Here is an 18,297-nt window from a genome sequence, read left to right on the forward strand (position 1 = left end):
ACTCCAAAACTGAATTGTATCTGATAAATTAAGTGAATTTAGGTCTTGACCACAGGTGCAGGCACATTTAAGTAAGGGAGACAAGAGGCATGTTCTTGCAAGAAAGACAGATCAAGACAAAAAACAGACACAGCTATATGCATTTCTTACCTTGCTTACTCAGTAGGCCTGAATTAGTCATACTTCTCCATTTGCACAGTTTGAAGCAAAGCAGTGGGAGATTCCAAGTCAGGACTACAATTTCATAGGAAAATTTAAATAAAGACAATAGGACAGAAACACTAGCTTAACCTGACAGAGTCAGAATATAACCTGACACCCTGTTGGTCAGGGTGGTGGGACCAGTCCTATGAAATGGTGGCTGTAGTCCTGTTGGGAGTGATGGATGTGGTTCTGTCAAAGCAGTGGTCCTGTTGAAAAGTCTAGTCCTTCTCTGGAGCTCTAGTGGTGGATATGATGCTCTTTTCCTGTGGGGATCCAGTGGTACTGCTCTGGCGTTCTAAGCCTCAGATTATATGCAGTTTGGACTGTTTGGTTCCTCCCCCTGGGCGGAGCATCTCACAATGGGATGGTGTAATTTTGTGAGTCAATCTGTGAGACCTTGATGGCCCATTAGCAGAGGTAGCCCTCTGAAGGTAGTTATTAGGGCTGTCTCGTGGTGGAGATTAAGAACGCTGCTCCACCTGTTTTAACATCTTATGAAGACAGTAATAGAATACAAACTTTTTGTTACATCTTACACTGTAACTTAAGATACCATTTAAGTAGGTTCTTATACCCTTTCTGAACTCTGAACTTTTCCTCTAATTTCTTTTATTGGATCAGATATAGTCGTTGCCCTCTCTCCCCGTTGCCAACCCCTTAATCCTTTCATCTTCACCTTTCTTCTATATCAACTTCTATCTTTCTCTTCTGTTAGTTTCCCAGTGTTCTCTAACCCTTATCTCTGTTCCCTAATTTTTCTCTTCCTCCCACTTACAAAAAAAACAGGCTGTCTTGAGCCTAGCTCAAATACAATATGGGAAGTACTGCAGCTCACCATTATTAAATTTCAGATATATAGTCCCTATGCATGTGATAGACATTTTGATTAAAAGTAGTGAGGATTTAGCCCTCTTGCAAGGCATATTAGCTGAGAACCATCTTGAATTAGCATTTTTATAACCAATGTTTGTGGGACTTCTGCAATATCCTATGTCACAAAAGTAAGGAGGAGTTTATGACAACTGACGACATCTTCTTTCCAAGTGGTCCCTATCTGCATGATCATTTGGCTTGGAATATGGACATGGTTTGTATTTTCCTACTGTGGAAGGCGTGCACTGATCAGGGAAGTATGCAATGCAATAAACACAACAGTGTATGTCCCTAAATTAAACATCCTTTTTTGCTGTTGCACTGCAACTTTATCTGGGGACCTCTGCACTGGCTAAATACACTACTGCAGAAAAGAATTCAAAGCAGAGACTACGGCTTCATTGGGATTTAGTTCTAACACTTCCTAAGGAATTACTGCAGAATTTCTTCTAGAGAAAAGTATACTCTCTTCCTATCACCCACACAAAAGAAATGGCTGAGAAATTTGGATAAGTTTATTCTGTCTACTCACTATTGATCATGTGATTGTTCTGCAAAGCAATTGCAAAGACTAAGTCACCACTGCATGCTGGTCACAAAAGTGACAGGGAAAGTGAATGGGAATATGGATTCTGACCTGGCTTTTGTGCCTCTGAACATCATGAGAAATTTAAGATCCACCAACCCAAACCTTGAGTCCTATATGGTAGAATAACTATGCAAAAATGCAGCTTAGTGCATTATCTTTTATTCTGCTGCCTATGGAAAGCTGTTGCATATAATTATAAAGTATTTTATGTGCTGCTATTTGTAATGCCAGTAATGCTAAAACTGTAATACTGGACTTCTGCTACAAGAGGAAGAGATAATATTTCAAGAGGTGTACATTTTTATGAAAGTATGATAGATTATGATAATCAGAAGCATAGAAAATATTCAAATTTAGGCTGTATGAGCAATTCTGTAAGTTTAAGTGTTCTGTGCACATTAGTCATAAGCAACTAGTGGGATGTCTGGTGCCTTTGCTTGAACCATCAATGAAAATATTGAAGGATATTGAAGTCGGCAACGACAAAAGATTAAAGTAGCAGTAGTAACTTATAAATTCACAAAGCATCATTCTTTGTTTTAGCTGGGTTTTTTACAAAAAAAAAATTTAATTGTTAATACTATTAAATACATTCCATAGGATTAAATCAGAGTCAAAGTTGTTAAGCAAATGCAAGAATGCCACACAACCTTGCCTGCTCCTGAAATAAAAGGTCATGTACACATGACCTTTACATAATGTTGTGTATTTTGTTGAAAGTTACTATGTAGGAATCAGAAATCTGTATTCACTGTAATTTGATAGATTTACATTAAAATTATATGGTAAAAAAAATAGTTTAAGGGTACCTGACAAACTTACCTCATTCATCCTTCCACCTTCAGTCAAAAATCCAATTTGTGTAACTTGGTCCTAAAGACAACTAGGGATTGAAATGCTACAGTTTCCCCAGGAGATCTCTTCTAGTGTTTCTTTATCCTCAGTGATAAAATAGCCTGAATTAATCCAGAAGAGATTTCTGGCCACCCACGTAAAACATAAAATACTCTTAATGAAAAAGGGATTTTATATGATAATATACATTAACAAACATAAATGTTTCATGTTTCTAGGCACCATCTTCAGCATGAAATGCAGTTCTTCAAGAACTCTTTGCCATAGAAACTAATTAACACTCTGAAATTTGAAATGCTTAAATGCAAGATTATTTGTATCATTCACATTTTTGCTCCTCCAGCAGTCTTCGTGAAAGAAATTCTACTATTATCACCAGATGCCACAAAATAGGATTTACTGAACATGTTTCTGGTTCACAGAGTGAAACCATGCCTCTAATTAATGTAAAATAAATCACACTATTTGATATAAATGCTATTCAAATATTTAAATTGATTAATGATTTAAATATCATTAGGATGTATGAGAAAGAGGAAATAATTTCAAGGCATAATTTAGATAGCTTTTTAGAAGTATGAACTGCTGTAGATGGCACAAAGACAAAGGAATTGGTGAAATACTAAATATGAATATTTAAACTCTGCACTGTAAACTCATTTTCTGTAAAAAATTAATTCTATCATTGTAAATGAAATGTAACATCTGGCTGAATTATATTACATATGTGCTATACATATATGTATTATTTGTGTCTGCCTGTTACTTGAGAATAAAACTGTAGTAGTTTTAAGTAGAGAATTCAGTAGAGAATAAAACTATACCAGGAGGGCAACCCAAGGAAGGGCAGAACAGCTGAGAGGGGTCCTCCTCACTGTAGTCAGAGCTGTAAGTCTATTTCTGAATGAAAGCTCAGGAGTGATTTGGAAGAGGAATGAACAAATTGGGAACTTGCTCTGGATCCACTTCTAAGGATCTTCTGAGACTCTGTGTCTCTGTTACATAGATAACATCAGAGCTTTGAATGGCATGGACAGAAGATGAAGACAGTGAATCACTGTAGGGGATGAGCTGGTTTTCGTCTCAGGATGCCACAGTCCTTTTCTGACCCAGAAGTATGTATTCATGTTAGTAGAATGACAGGCATGGGAACATGAAATTTTCAGGAAAATGCCACAGGTTGTTATGTGCATTGTGCTTTTGTTGAGAAGTGGTTTTCTCCATGTTTTACCCAAGTATGAACTGACAGTTTTTCATTGTAGTAACTGGAAAAATCTTTTTGAGTTTTGATGGTTAGGAGCTTGAACTTTTTTGGTCAGTTTCAGTCAGACTGGTTGCAACCAGACCAGGCAGGGAAAGAAAAGTGCACTGCTGGGCACGGTAGGAACATCACTGTTAATTCTCAAGTGTCTTAGATGCAGGCAGGGATTTCTTGTGTGGAGTGAGAATTAGTTCTCATGAAGCAGCAGGGGAGCTGGGTTTTAACCTTCAGGGAGGAAGAAGTGCTGCAGCAGGTAGAGGAGAAGAAGATGATGGAGGCAACATTGTTTTCTTTTGAACCTACATGTGGTCTGGCATGACACCAAGGAGCTGCTGTGGCTAACTGTATCATAAACTGCCTTTGGTAGTTGAGGATGGAATCAAGTAAAATCACCTCTGAAGATGGCTGAATTCGGGTTCCTATATATACATTTTCAATGCCTATTTTGAATTAGTCCATCTAAATACAAAAATAATCTAATATACAAAAATTATATAAGGTATAAAAAAATCACAGATATTCAACAGAATTGACATCCCTACTTTTAGGCTAAACATGTGATGTAGTTTTTACAAAGGTATTAAGTAGGGTCTTGCATTGAATCAACTTTTTTTTTTTTTTAAGAATGTCAGGTATTATACAATGGGAAATTTGAAATTCATTCTCACAGATAGAATGGGTTTTTCTCCCTTTGCTGCTGATGCCTTAGAGAGATCACTTTCTGAGACTAAGTTATTAGAGCCACAGCAGAGAATAGCACAGAAAATGCAGCTTGGTCGGGCTTGTGTAGAAGGAAACTGCAATTTCCATTCCATTCCACAGAGACTAAATTAAAACTTTTTTACTACACACAACTGATTTTTCCAACGTAACTACTATTAGTAGCCTTAAGATTTTCAACAACTTCTCTAACCTTTCCTCACTCCTCATGCCTGTGAGGGAGTACTCTCCTAGAAAGGAAGAATGTGTACTTCCAAATTTCTTTGCATCCGCCTGTGAAATGTCTGTTACAGATCAGTTCTGGATACAAGATAGCAGACCAAATAGACCCAGGGAAGGTTTTGTCATCCCATGATCTCTTGTTTGTAATATAAGCTAGGAAAGAGAAGTCACACTAAATTTACCATAAAAGCCTTCCTGGATCCCTGTGGGAGGTGTGTCATATCGGTCTTACTTGTTCCGTAAGAGCAAACTTAAGGGCTGTGGGCAGATCCCTGTCACACAGAATCAGCATAGTTCCAGTTCACTCACTTTGAAAAAGGCAAAACAATACTGAGAAAAGCAGATTTAGCCAATAATTTAATCTTCATGTGGCATTATCCATCTCAAAGGTTTGGGGGTTTTTGTTTCGTTTACAGGTTTCATGGGTGTTTTTTTTTTTTTTTTTTCCTTCTGCATTTCAGAGAAACTGTCACAGCAGAAATTAGGAAAATAACGGCCGTGTTGAGACGGTGTGGATGAAACAAGACCCTGGAGAGCGCGGCATGAGCGGTGGATTTGGCCGGACTCCAGGACTCCAGGTGGGTCTGTGCTGGGGTCACGTCGCTTTCCTTCTGCATTCGCGCCTTCTCCTGCGGCTTTGGGACAGCAAGACGGGAAAAACCCCCAGTGCCTTGTTCCAGCCACAATCATATCGGGAGCGAGGGGAAAAAAAATAACCAATGGCCAAAATCCCTCATCCTTCTCTGAAGTGTGTTCCTTTTCTGCGGCACAGCATTGGCAGTCCTCCACTCTCACTTTCAGACGCCCAGCTGCCCAGACACGGGCACAACGGACATGACCCAGGCGAGGAGTGCAACCCTTCCTCAAACCCGGTGGAGCCGCCCGCGGAGCTCTCCCACCTCCTCTCACCGCGCCAGCGGCGCCCGCGTCCGCCGTCCGCGTCTTCCGCCCTCCTCCCCGCGCCAAGGCCCCACCCGCTCCGTCTGCATTGGCCACGCTTCGCCCGCCCCTACCCCCGCCCCGGCGAAGACGGCAGTGGCCGCGCCTTCGGCCGAGGGGCGCTGCAGCGGATCTGGACGGAGAGGGGAGGCGCGGAGCGTTCCTCGGTTCGGCCCTGCTCATCTAACGCCCAGCGACGCCGCGGACTCGTCTCGCCGGCCGAGGCGAGCTTGCAAGCCCAGCTGCCTGGCAGGGCGAAAAAGAGACAAACTAAACGCCAAAGAACTTCCAGCCTCTGCTCCTGCCTGGTTTTATTTTATCTTCTGTAATTATTTCTGAAAAAAATAACCAAAAATACATCGCCGTGTTTTTAACAATTCGTGCCGCGTATGCAGCTGTTTCCAGCACACCCCTGATAAACAAAGGAAAAGGGGGAGGGGGCCACGTTTCGCGGAAGACATGCGTTCCGTCAGGAAGAGGTGGACTGCGTGCACCATAAGTCTCCTCCTGATCTTCTATAAGACGAAGGAAATAACACGGACCGAGGAGCGCCAGGAGGCAGCTCTCGCCGGGTAACTGCGGGGCGCCGTGACGGGAGGGCGATCCGAGAGGGCGGCTGGGCCGTGTGGGTTGTCAGGTGCTCCGGCGCTACTCGGGCTGTGACCCCCAGCCTGCGATACCGGCGCAGCTCGGCCCTCTCGCTGACGGGCGCTGCCGGAGGGCCCGGATGCCGCTACGGGAAGAGTGGCGAGTGGGGCTTGCTGCCGGGGCTCGGCCGAGGGTGGGTGCGAGTGCACGGGAAAGGACAGGAGCTGCCCTGCTTCGAAGTTGCCTTTTAGCCGCCGTAACGGGGCGCTCCTGGGAAGTTTCACCTGTCCGCGGCTGCCCCGGAGACCGGGACGGCCCGAGGTGGTGGCGGCGGCGGCAGTCGCTGGAGCTCATTGTGCCTCGGTTTCTTGCCTTTCGCAGTCAGGCGTGGTGGGATGCGGGTGAACGTCTGCTTCCGTCTTTGATGTTTGCCTGGAAGCTTTGCTTAACTTGGCTTTTTCTTAAGGATTCTTGCTCTGAGAAAAGTGTAGCGCTCTTAGCTCTCGAGCTTCCTCCCCGGGAAAGTCTGGTCCCTCGCTGAGACCATTTGTTACATACTCTTTCTCTTTGCTGCCTATGGTTGACTCAAAACGAAGGACAAGGAGTTCCTTGCCATTTTTATATTTGCAGCTCAGCTTTCTCTTTATGTGTGTGAATTCATCCTACATTCCTCATTTTTGTCCCATCTTGCAGCTGTTCTCTGGAGATGCTGGGTTTTCAGCCAAGCTGGTTTTTCCATAGTGATGTATAAGATTTTGGTTTCTCTGGAGCAATGCATAAATTTATTGGTCGTTCAATGTAATCGATAAAAGCTAAGTAGGAACTCACACTTTCTATTTGTTTGTGCATGTCGACCGTGGGTAGAATTCTTTCTCAGCAGATTTTTGTCCTCTTGTGTAAGCCGTTGCCTTAATTTAAGGAGGAGGCATAAGGGGGTTGTAAGTACCCGTACAGGCCTGGAGGAAGCTGAGTACAGCCTACTTGGGCCCCGGAGTTAAAGACAAAGCACATCCCTCTTTCTCAGGCAGTCTGGTGAGGGAGGGGGACACAGGCAGCTGAGCACGGCTGGGCAGCTGTCGCCCTGGCACATGCTGAGGACAGGGGCTGTCCTCACCTTTGTGTGCAATATTTGCTTCCTTTTTTATTCAAGATTTTTACAGCTTTCTGGTATCTCTTCCTCTTGTTCAGCCTGGGTGTAACCCGGTTTCTACCACAAACGTATCTCTGCTCTTAGGAGATGTACAGAAGTTTAAAATTTGGGGTTACAGCTGTGTGAAAACAGATGTGAAAATGAACATGTGAGGTAGAATTGTCGTAGATACCCATGTTTCTTAGCATGTGCTCCTTCCTCTCAGACTAGAAGGAACTGATGAAATTGTTCAGAAATCACTTTATATAAGTTTGCAATGAAAAAACTGCCTTCCGCTCACTGCACATTGTTTGACACAACTTAAAACCTTACTAAAATGAACTGTTGTTTTAATATTAAATGGAAGGAAACAAGTGTGTTTAGTTATAAATACCTATGTTCCTAACAAACCTTTTAAAATACAGCTATAATATACTTCTGATTAGTCATTGTGATATTTCTATTTCTTTATCAGGGAGACTTCTTGTGCTGTATGGTACTACTCACTTTCACTATGGAAATATTTTTTCTCTTCACAGCCTGTCATCCCATTCATTACTGTATGAAGCAAAACAATAGCCTAAAAATGTGTTGCTCATCACTGCCGCCCCTATTGATGTTACACTTTCCTTTCTCCTGGACTAGGGGTTTGGGATGTTGGGTTATTTTTGACTGGTCATGTGGGCAAGCAAAGTCAGTTTTCCATGGGTTATTTTACTTTCAGAAGTTATGGATGTACAAGGTGGCCCATTTTATGGTTATTAGTGGCACCAGACTATTCAAAATGGACTGGCTATATACAATTCCAAATTACATGAGAACCTCTAAACCAGCTGTGCACTTTCATAGAGAAGTGTGCTAGGAGAATTACTGTGAAGTGTGCCCTACTTCTAATAGACAGTAATGTCCCTTTAAAGGTTAAGCAAGTAATGAAACGTGCATGCTATGGGCAGGGTAGTGTTGTTTAGACAGTGTCATCTTCTACTGAAATGGAATACCCTTGAAGTCAGTTACTTTATTTAATGAACTATCTTCATGAGAAGAGAGTCTTGTTATATAGGTCTGATTGGTCACCAAGGCAAGGTAATCCAAAGTGAAGGCTGACACTGTCAGTTGTAAGTTGCTGCCACAGTATGGCAGTTCTTTCAGTTATATCAGAGAGGATTTGCAGTGATTCTAGAAGATACAAAATAATCCACGTTTCTTTCATTTATTTGCACAATGAAGAATTACCAGGAGAAAGTTTTGATTTTTCTGTATTAGTTTATTTAATAGTGCTTTAAGTGAAAATCAATCTAGTAAAGGGGAGAGGAGCATCTAAATGAGCACAATTGTATTCATAGCAATAACTTGAACACAAAGTGCTTAGGATCTTCTTTCATAAGAACATAATTTAACATTTTTTCAATGTACAATCTGTGTAATTCACTGCAGTTGTAAATTATGACTATGGAAATCAGCCACGTATCAAGTGCTATGGTTTGAGTGTTGGCAGTGCATTTTGTTGCTAAGTTTTGTCACTTGTTTCACTTTTCAAGTGTGTACTAAATAATATTTAATCTAGAGTAAACTAGAGACATCTCTGAAGTATCCTTAGACTGAGAGCTTTACCTGGATGTAATTTGGTAATTTTCCTTTAGATGCATGCACTCAATGCATGTAGAAAATATATGCAGGAATATATATGTAATTAATATTATTACAACAATTTTGGAAAAGTTTTAGAGAATAAAAAAACTTATATAGCAAAAAGTATTAGTTGTATTCTGGCTATTGGATTTAGGGACTTCTGCAGCATCTTCCCATGCATTCAAGTTAGCAGGATTTGGGTAAGTTGCATACAGGTCATGAACCTAAAGTTGTTGGTTTTTGGTAGATGGCAGCCTTACCTCTGCACCAGTGTGATGTCTGGGCTGCAGGGTGTTGGTTGGCATGAGGGTGAGGGAGAAAGGGAGCTGCAAGTAATGCAGGATGGTTTTGGTGAAGAGTATGGTAATGATTTGTTAGTTATAGGGGCTTTTGCAATGACAGCACATTTTAGAAAATACTGCATATTACCAGTTTTGTTAATTTAGCTTAATTAATGTCCTATTGCCCTTAATTAATTTTCTATTGCTTGTGTTTAGTCTGTTGTATATTTTACTAAGTATTATTGCTTTATATACAGCCAGTAATGTTGCTGTGTTTCTTACTAAGGGTTCTGATACCATTGTTATCGAAGATTACAGCCACAGAAAAACAAAAGTCAGCAGTTCTGGAAAGTTTTCAGTCTCACATCTTTACCATTTTGTTCATTGAAGGGCCTGGGTCAGATATTCTGTTTCCAAGTTATTGTTATTGCCAGTATTTCAGAGCATGCTTATTTGACAGACAAATAGATTTCTGTGTATTATTGTCCTGTGCACACCTGAGTTACAAGACATTTTTTTCTGGTGGACTTTTGCCTCCAACAACTTTGATATATTTGTGATTAACGGCCATGTTTGAACTCAATTGAGCATTGCTCTGGCATCTAAAAGACAACGGATGATACACTATGGATGATAATGGAAAGATGTGGAGATAAAAATGAGTTTTAGTCATAACACCTTAAGTTATGCTTGTAGCATTTGGCTTCTTTGTCTCATTTATGTTATCCTGTTGGCTAATATTACTGCATCTTATGCTAGCTCACCAGGTGTTCAGTGGTCATCACCCAAAGCTTACAGTATTTATTTCTTTTAAGGTTACCTTGACGATGATAAGGCTGATGGACAGGATAAGACAATTGGAATGTTTTGGATGTGTGCAAGCAAAAGTTTCAGGAAGTGTTAGGAAAATTTTGTATTTTTTATATCATTAAACTCCAGAATTCCATACTTAAAAATCTTTAGCATTTTTAAGCAGGAGGCCAAAAATATCTGTTAAACCAGTATTGCAGATTATGAGCTGGGCAAAGGCTTGAAATGTAACACTTGATTCTTAGTTTAGTACTAGAAATTTGGAACCTAGAAGTGCAGAATCTGCCTCACAATCATAATGAAGTTTTGTCCAGATTCACAATTTGGAGTTTATTGTAGTTCTTGTTATGGCTATTCCATGACAAATATAAACAAATTTAAGCTCCTAATTTGCATATTCAACTATTACAGATAACTGTCATAGACTTTTTCTGTTACAGTTTATTTTCTTTAGAAAGCTAAGAGATAGTTGGTTTTTTTTTGTGAATAAAACGATATATTGCTGGTGCTTGGGATGTAAATTACTTAAACTGGAGTTATCCTTGATGTAATTGTGTGCTTTCTATATTGCATTGCAGAGATGGTATACTGAGTTTGAGTAGATCAATGATCAATAACTCCGATAAGATAATTCAAAAGAGTGGCTCCTCAATTTTCCAACATGCTGCAGGAGGTTGGAAAATCAATTCTTCTTTGGTAATGGAAATAAGGTGAGTTTCTTAAATAAATAAGCAATTCATTTCACCTTGCCTATGATTATTTTAATTCATGTTGCTTTATGATTCCTTTGGTCTATAAAACAGTAATTTGATTTACATTTGCAGGTGGATGTTTTTAAACTGTATCTATTTAGGTTTCAGTGTTAAATGCAACTGTATGACATTAGGCTTCAAAGTAAAGTCATCCTTCATAAGAATTAATAAAATGTTTTCATCTGTCTGTGACTGTAAGACCTGTGCAATCAATCTCTATTATTCATGTCCATATTTAAGCTGGTTGTCTAGAACTCTTCCACAGTCAATGGTGAGAAACCTAAACTGCATTTAGGACACGATTTTCCCTTATCCTAAAGGTTTGACATATAACAGGTGAAAGTATCTTAAGCATACCAGTTTTCCTCCCTTGACTACAGAGGGAGCTTAGGCAAACAGCTGGCTGGGGTGCAGGAGTCAGTAGCTGGGCCATCAAGTGTTGTGAGTCCACTTGTGGCTGTGGCTGGTCCACATCACAGGGTCAGACACTGACAATAACTGCGTCTTAAGCAGTTTCCTTTCTTGATATGAGGCCAAAAAGAGCCTTAGGCTTATGCTGAGGGGGCAACCCAGTAGCAGAGTTGAACTGTGTGATAGTTCTGATGTGTCTTTACAGTGTATCTCTGCACCTTAGGGCCACAGAGAGATGCCTCTGAGTGTGTCATATCGTATCTTCCCCATCTTCATCAGGAAGATGGCCCATGAAAGAAGCACATGGAGCATGGATTGGCAGTGTGGAGATCTAGGAGTGTCATATGCTATGAAAAATGAGGGAAAGTAACTATTTTTAACAACTATCACATAGTAGATTAGACCTGATTTCTGAATATTAAGATTTTGAATAGTAATGTGTTCCAATTAAAATGTAGTTTCTATGTGATTTCCCTTTCTACTTTTATTTTTTTTTTTAATTAAAGGACAGTTTGCAAACCCCTAAATCAGGCATTGTTTTCATGTATAAAAGCATGGCTTCTCTGAATGAGAAATTTAGGGATTTTTTTAATGACTACTATTTTAAGTCCCTAATTCTAAAGCATGCAGAAGATAAAGGTAGCTCAGAAATGTATGTATCATAAGTTATGGGTCCCAAAGTTGGGAAAAACCAGCTTTTTTCTACTTGTGAAGTAAGCTGATTTGGAAATGATTGAGTGGCTATAAGTAGAGACAATTATTCTCAGTCATTTTACTGAAAATTTGAGTATCATATTTCAGAACCATTTAAAACCGATACGCTTTCATGCTCAAGCCAAACAACAAACAAGAAAAAGTATTACAATAACCTTTTGGTTAAAATCAAGAGAGAAAATTAAGCTTGGGTTTTGCCAATTTTCCACCTGTTCCAAATGCAAAATATGTTATTCAGAAAACAAAGTAAAACAGTAGAGAATGCTTTAGTCTGTTTTCATCCTGTTAATACATGTGTATCATTTCATGTGTAATAATTTCAATCTACTAGATTAATGAGATTCAAAATTTCATTTTTTCTTAATCAAATCAAAATCTCTTTAATCAGATCAAAATCTCTGATTTTTTCTTTATTGTTTCCAGAGGGGGAAATCTCTCTTATTTAATAAATCACTATTGTGTACTTAAGAACCACTTTTATATGTGGGGTTTTAAAATACCATGCAGGGAAGGGGGTCTTTTTTGTCTCATTAGTATAGTGAAGAAAACAGTGGATCTTGTACGCTGGCTTAAGTACTAGAAGTAGAGGTTCCACTGTAATTCTTTCATTGTAAGATTGTACCATAGAGGGCATAAAGCTGAGATTATTTAGAAGTCCACATTGCCAGTCTTGTTTTCAGAGGAAATGGCTACCTTAGTGAACTCTGCGGCAGACAGAGTAGGTAGGTGCGAACCAGAAAATTATTTTAGATTAATGTGAGTTAGGGTCAAAAGTTGACATGAGCTCTATGAAAGGAGTCAGTGCTACCCGCCAGGCATAATCTTTCCAGCAATCCTCTTTGCTGACATGCATAGCACATTCAGTTATGGTTCTCAGTGGTGAGGGAGGGATATCAGGCATGCTTTTCACTGAGGAAGCTGCATGCAACCCCCTATGATGTATTTTAGTCTGATGTTGACTAAATTATGTACATTCTTTCCCTTTTTCAGGTGGTTTGCTATGCACCTTTCTTCCATGTTACAGTAAGAAGCATTTTAGCTGTAGTTTTACACTTACACACCTATCAGGACTAACTTTAAAAGTGTCTAGCAAAGTCGTACAGTATTCTTGTGGTTTAACTAACTGCTTAGCCCTCCATAATATGTTGCATGCACTGTGTAGACTATGAAGATGATTCATTGTTTATAATTGCTGCTGTTAACGTGAAGAGTGGTTGGTGGTCTTGTGGTGTGATCACAGGAAGTAACAATAAGAGAGAAATAAAAAACAAGGTAGTGCCTGTTGAGTAATGTATAAAATGTTATCAGTTCTAAGTAGTGGAAAAATAATTTGTGAAGCCATTAGTGTGCATCATAAAGATATTTCATAAAACTTAGAGTCACCCATAAATGACAGATGTTTTTGTGTCTTACTTCAGCTTGCCACTGTCATGGTTTGACACTGGCACAATGCCAGTGCCCCATGAAAATATACTTCCCTGGTGTTTGCTGTGAAATGTGACCAGGAAATAAGCAAAGCAGGCCTCTAGCTTAGGAAAAAAAAAAGGTTTATTAACGAAACTACAAAAGGAAAAAAAACCATACACACACACACCCACCCACACACACACACACACACCTGGAAAATGAAAACTCCACAAAAGCATTTCCTCCTCCCCCCACCACATTTCCAATACATCTTCCAAATTTCAACTCTCCATCCATCACCCTGTAAATACTCAATTTCAGTCCGTCAAGAGGAGTGGAGTCCTTCTTGGAGGTCCATGGTGACCTCTTCCTTGCATGCCCAGCGCTCTCACCATCTGAGATGATCAGAGCTGCTTCGAGGGTTGTTCTTATTAAGGGTGCATTGCCCAGTTCCCAAAGGGCACAGTCTCTCACTTTTGGGACCTCTTGTCCCCCCCATACTTGTCTACCCCCTGGGGCCGGGGGGTCTCCAACACTGAACCCTCTCAGTTCTGCGCCATCGCCTCCCCCCTGGATGCAGCCTCTGTGTCGCAAGGAAGCATGGTTCTGTCCATGGCTGTACCAAAAAGAGTCCAGCAACCAGCTACTCCATCATCTCTTTCCGGCCTCTTCTTTACTCTCCCAGCCTCACTCACTGCTCCGACTGTCATTCACTTGCCCATTTCCTCTTTATCATCCACTCCATCTCCCCTCCAGGAAAGGTCCAAATGCTCTGTGAGGTCTTCATCATCCAGAAAGGGGTTAACAAACTTCTGCACGCAGCCAGGCTCCTTCCCTGCTGCACTCCCCCCTTTCCACTCCTTCTCCACAGCCGATATCACTTCAAGGCCACAGGCCCGTACCAGCTTTCTCTCTCTCGTCTTCTGGCTGGGGGGCTGCCCAACGCCTCCTGGTGCCCCCACCACCCTTCCATCCTGAGGGGTCAGGCCTACCTCTGCCCGGCCACACGTTACATCTTGAGGGGCCGGCGCAGGTTTCCTCTCCCCCGCCCAGCTCGAAGCCGGGCAGGGGAGGCCTTGCCTCTTTGCTGGCTGGAAATCAAAGAGAGAGCCCAAGGGAGTGCTCTGCTTCTAACCCCTGTGTTCTCAGAGGCGCATCCACCCTCAGTGGCCAAGCCTGGTGTCAATTTTAGAATCTGAACACCCATTAGCCTCTGGCCACTCCATTCCCAAAAAACCTATTTCCTGTAAACCCACGACAGCCACCTACATTAGCAATTTTCAAATGTATAAAGTATTTTTTTGCTTTGTGCAAGGACAGTTGGTCAGTGATGTGTCAAATCTTGTTGATTGGAATGTAGAATATTGTGCTTTGCTATTGCTTTCTTGACTTTGTGGTCATCATCTCTGGCTATTTTATTTTTGCTCAAGTTAGTGATGTGTCTGTCAGCCTCAAAGGCCTTAGGAATTCTTGGCAAAGCCAGGCTCAGATAGGAGTCAATAAGTGCTAAATCTTCTTTATCAGTACCCCATGGAAGGATGGAAAGCTTTCAGTGGGTTTCTGGTGCTCTAGAACTTTACAGCCAGAGAAGGCAGTCTGTGGAGTGTAGCAGCCTTCTTGGGAAGGCAGCAGCCTTTTGGAGATACTAAGCAGGCTTAAGAAGAAAGTGCTAGATTTTCTGTGATTGAGGTGAAAATTATGGGTATTACGAATTAGTATTACTAATTACTTGGGACTGTGTGAAATGTTCTGCCTTTGCAGTGACTGATTTAGTAGGAGACTGATTTTTGCAACTGATGTTCTCATTGCTGGCAACTTCTTTGAAGAAGAATTGATAGTTCCTGTGACAAAGGGAAAAGGGAAGAAGACTGCTTTCTTGGCTACCTTTTCTATCTGTGTTATTTAAGTCATGAAGAGGAGTCCAACATCTGCTAAGGTTTTATGTCTTATGCCCTTTCTACTCTCTGTAGCAATGTGAAAGTTTTTCTTATGCTTATAGAAATAAGTAGACTTCATTTGTAATGAAGGCTGTAGTTTCAGAAAGTAGGGATGTGGCTGCGATGGCACAAACCTGTTTGGGAAGGCCTTCCACACAGGGCTCATGACAGCACATCTATGACCTGTGTGAAATGAGCTACAATTTCACGTCTGTGACTTTTTTCTACTTACCTTTAAATAAATATGGAAATTTATGCTGAAGGGAGCAAAATAAGATTATGAATTGCAGGAAGGCAAATTTTTAAATAACTACATTGGGAATATATTTATTTCTGCAATGTAACAGAGACTATTTCCTGTCAGAAAAGCGTGAGAATTTGTAAGATGTCAGCAGCATGTAAAAAAAAAAAAAGCATCTTCCTCCTTCAAAAGGTTCAGATTATTATCAATTTCTGTCTTACAAGTTAGTGTGAAACAGCTGTGACAAGTCCCTGAAGTGCTAGCAGTAAATACAGAGCCAGCAAAGGAGCACTACAATTGCTAAGTAGTAAATACAGAATCAGCAACGGAGCACTACAATTGCTCTGAAGCTTTTGAAGCAATATTCTGAAGCCATTTGCACTGTTTCTTTCTGATTGTTTTTGTGTCAAAGACATAGAATCCAGGGTTCTCTGGTCTGGTTTAGTCATATTAATCCTCAGGAGATTTTGCTTGCCGATCTGTCTTACTCTGCCTTGCTTATCTTCTTCAAAAGCTGGTATGTGGACGACCTTCCTGTGATAAACAGTAGTTGGGTTATGGTCTGTTTAAAATCCCTCTTCCTTTTGCATGCCCGCTCTCTTGTATTAAAGTGTTTCTGTTTGTGTGGCCTCCATCAGCTGGGAACTCCTAGAAGCCCTTCCAGGGTTATTTGCAGCTAGGTATGTTTTTAACAAATCCAAATTAGTGGTTGAACTACATGATCTTTCAAGTCCTCTTCCAACACAAACTATCCTATGATTCTAAAGACTGCTTTCCTTGAAGAGCTTTTCTTGAAACCCTTTCAGACTAAAGTAAAACCTAGCACAGGTGCAGATAGCTGTGGTCCCCACAGCCTCCTCAAGAAACCAGCAGGAGCTGGAACTCTAGTCATGTACAAAAGCAAACTGTGACCGTCTGTAACCACAGAGTTTGTTCTTTCATGTTGTTTTTAATTAAAATAATTTAGCTGGCAAAAAATCATGTTTTATCTAGGTTGCAATCCTGGTGATTCTAAAGGCTGAGAGGCGCCTTCTGCTTTCCAGCTGCAGAGTGCAAAGCAGAGTTAGGGCTTGCTAGATTGGAAAGTGGGGTTGTTTATGAAGGCCTGTCAGAGACAGTCTGCAGGAAATCAAGAGGAGGGATTAGAAATCTACAGCATAAAAGTTTTTAAAAAAATGTTGAGTGGTTTTTTATCCCCAGGTAAATGAAGGATATTGCTAAGAATACGGTGTAGGCCTAAGCAAGGCATAAGGAACAGGAGCAGCCTCAGCTTCTGTGGAAAAGATCTGAGGAATACTATGCTTTCAGTAAGGCCAGGGAAGCACTGACAGAGGTGCCTGGGGAGGTTGTCAAGTCCCCACCACACGGGATTATTAGGAACATATTAGGTAAACGTGGGCTAGGGGACATGTAGATAAAGGCATATCTTCAGTGGGCATAGAGAGGATCAAGTCCATCTCTGTTCCATAATGTGATTGCTGGCGAACCCTCCTGGGCACTTAGGATGCACTCTAGAGGCTTCTCCTCACACCTGGGGTGGTCTACTCAAGTCCAGCAGCAATGATTTATGGCACTGGCTTCCTCTACAAAAATGACTTTCCCCAGAAAAAGCATTGACAGTCATATTTCAGTCTTCTTAAGAATGTCTAAAAATATACATGGTTTTGTAATCTTAAAATTCATATTGTCTAGTGGTCTATTTTCTTTTGTTCATTCACACAGTTCTGAGGCAGATGAAGAACAGTTTGAGATTGTATAATAGTATTGTGGTACAAAGACCATAGTACAAAATGAAACTAGAAAAATGTGTGATGAGAAAAATGCCATCATACTGCCCCAGAACAGTACATAGTCTTAAAATTTGGAAAGCTGTTCAGAGACATTACTGTTGCATGAACTCATCAGACAACCCGGATTTTCTGTTGGTACTTAAATATTATGGAGATCTGTTTCTGCTCAGTAAAGAAAAACCATGGGTCAGTCACAGATTATGACACTGTGGTTTTTTGAGTCGTGTAAACATGTTCCAAGCAGCTGCTTGGCTACAATTAAGGGTGAGTCACATCAGTCTCAACTGCCCACAAAATGGCTCAGGTCACACCCTGACACCGTTTTATTTGTCGTAAAAAAACTTGAAAACCACCTTAAATGAAACTGTTTGTTTACACAGTTTAGCTTAAGGCTGCAGAACACTGTTTCTTCAAGGTTTGCTAAAAACACTATTCTTTTTTCCCTTGCAGTTGAGGTTACTTTTGAATTTAGTATGCAGCTTGAAGTGAAAATCGGAAGTACTGTTATTGCCATGGTATCAGTGAGTCAGTAGCACAGAGGAACTTAAGACAATAGCATGGACTCTGCATTATTTATCATATTACTTTCAGTATTAGAAGATAACTGGATACAGTCAGATGAATCAATAAAAAATATTTTAATGTTAACATTAATGCATCTCTCTTATATAAAGGATTCTACTGTGTACTGCAGTAACTGTGTTCACATTTAACTAAATAGGCTAATGACAGCTTTGGATAAGAAAACATTTTTAAATATGTAGAAGATACTAAGATTAGACACTTCTGACCATCTCAGCATTTTATTGAAAAATAAATTCTGTAGACACTTTGGAAATTTTGGCTGTGTTAAGTGAGTGGTTGATTATCTGATTCTAATTCAGGTCCACATGAAATTCTTTGGAGGACTTTAATAAGCATATAGATAAATGAGTTTTGAATGTA

At 40.6% G+C, this 18,297-nt stretch overlaps 1 protein-coding gene across 2 annotated transcripts in view; it reads left to right on the forward strand.

Annotated features, from left to right (window-relative positions):
- Positions 1–5,640: 5,640 nt before the first annotated feature.
- The window catches only part of ST8SIA4 (ST8 alpha-N-acetyl-neuraminide alpha-2,8-sialyltransferase 4), a 58,535-nt gene continuing 45,878 nt past the window's right edge, over positions 5,641–18,297 (forward strand). Inside the window, exons 1-3 of one of the 2 annotated variants that reach the window (XM_030968004.1) lie at positions 5,641–6,235; positions 10,679–10,810; positions 12,968–13,000. In XM_030968004.1, coding sequence (XP_030823864.1) covers positions 6,123–6,235; positions 10,679–10,810; positions 12,968–13,000 — 278 coding nt within the window. In that variant the 5' untranslated portion in view covers positions 5,641–6,122. The remainder of the gene's footprint in view (positions 6,236–10,678; positions 10,811–12,967; positions 13,001–18,297) is intronic. The other variant, XM_030968005.1, reaches the window with a different exon arrangement.

This window comes from Camarhynchus parvulus, chromosome Z, assembly GCF_901933205.1.
Source record: "Camarhynchus parvulus chromosome Z, STF_HiC, whole genome shotgun sequence".
NCBI lineage: Eukaryota > Metazoa > Chordata > Aves > Passeriformes > Thraupidae > Camarhynchus > Camarhynchus parvulus.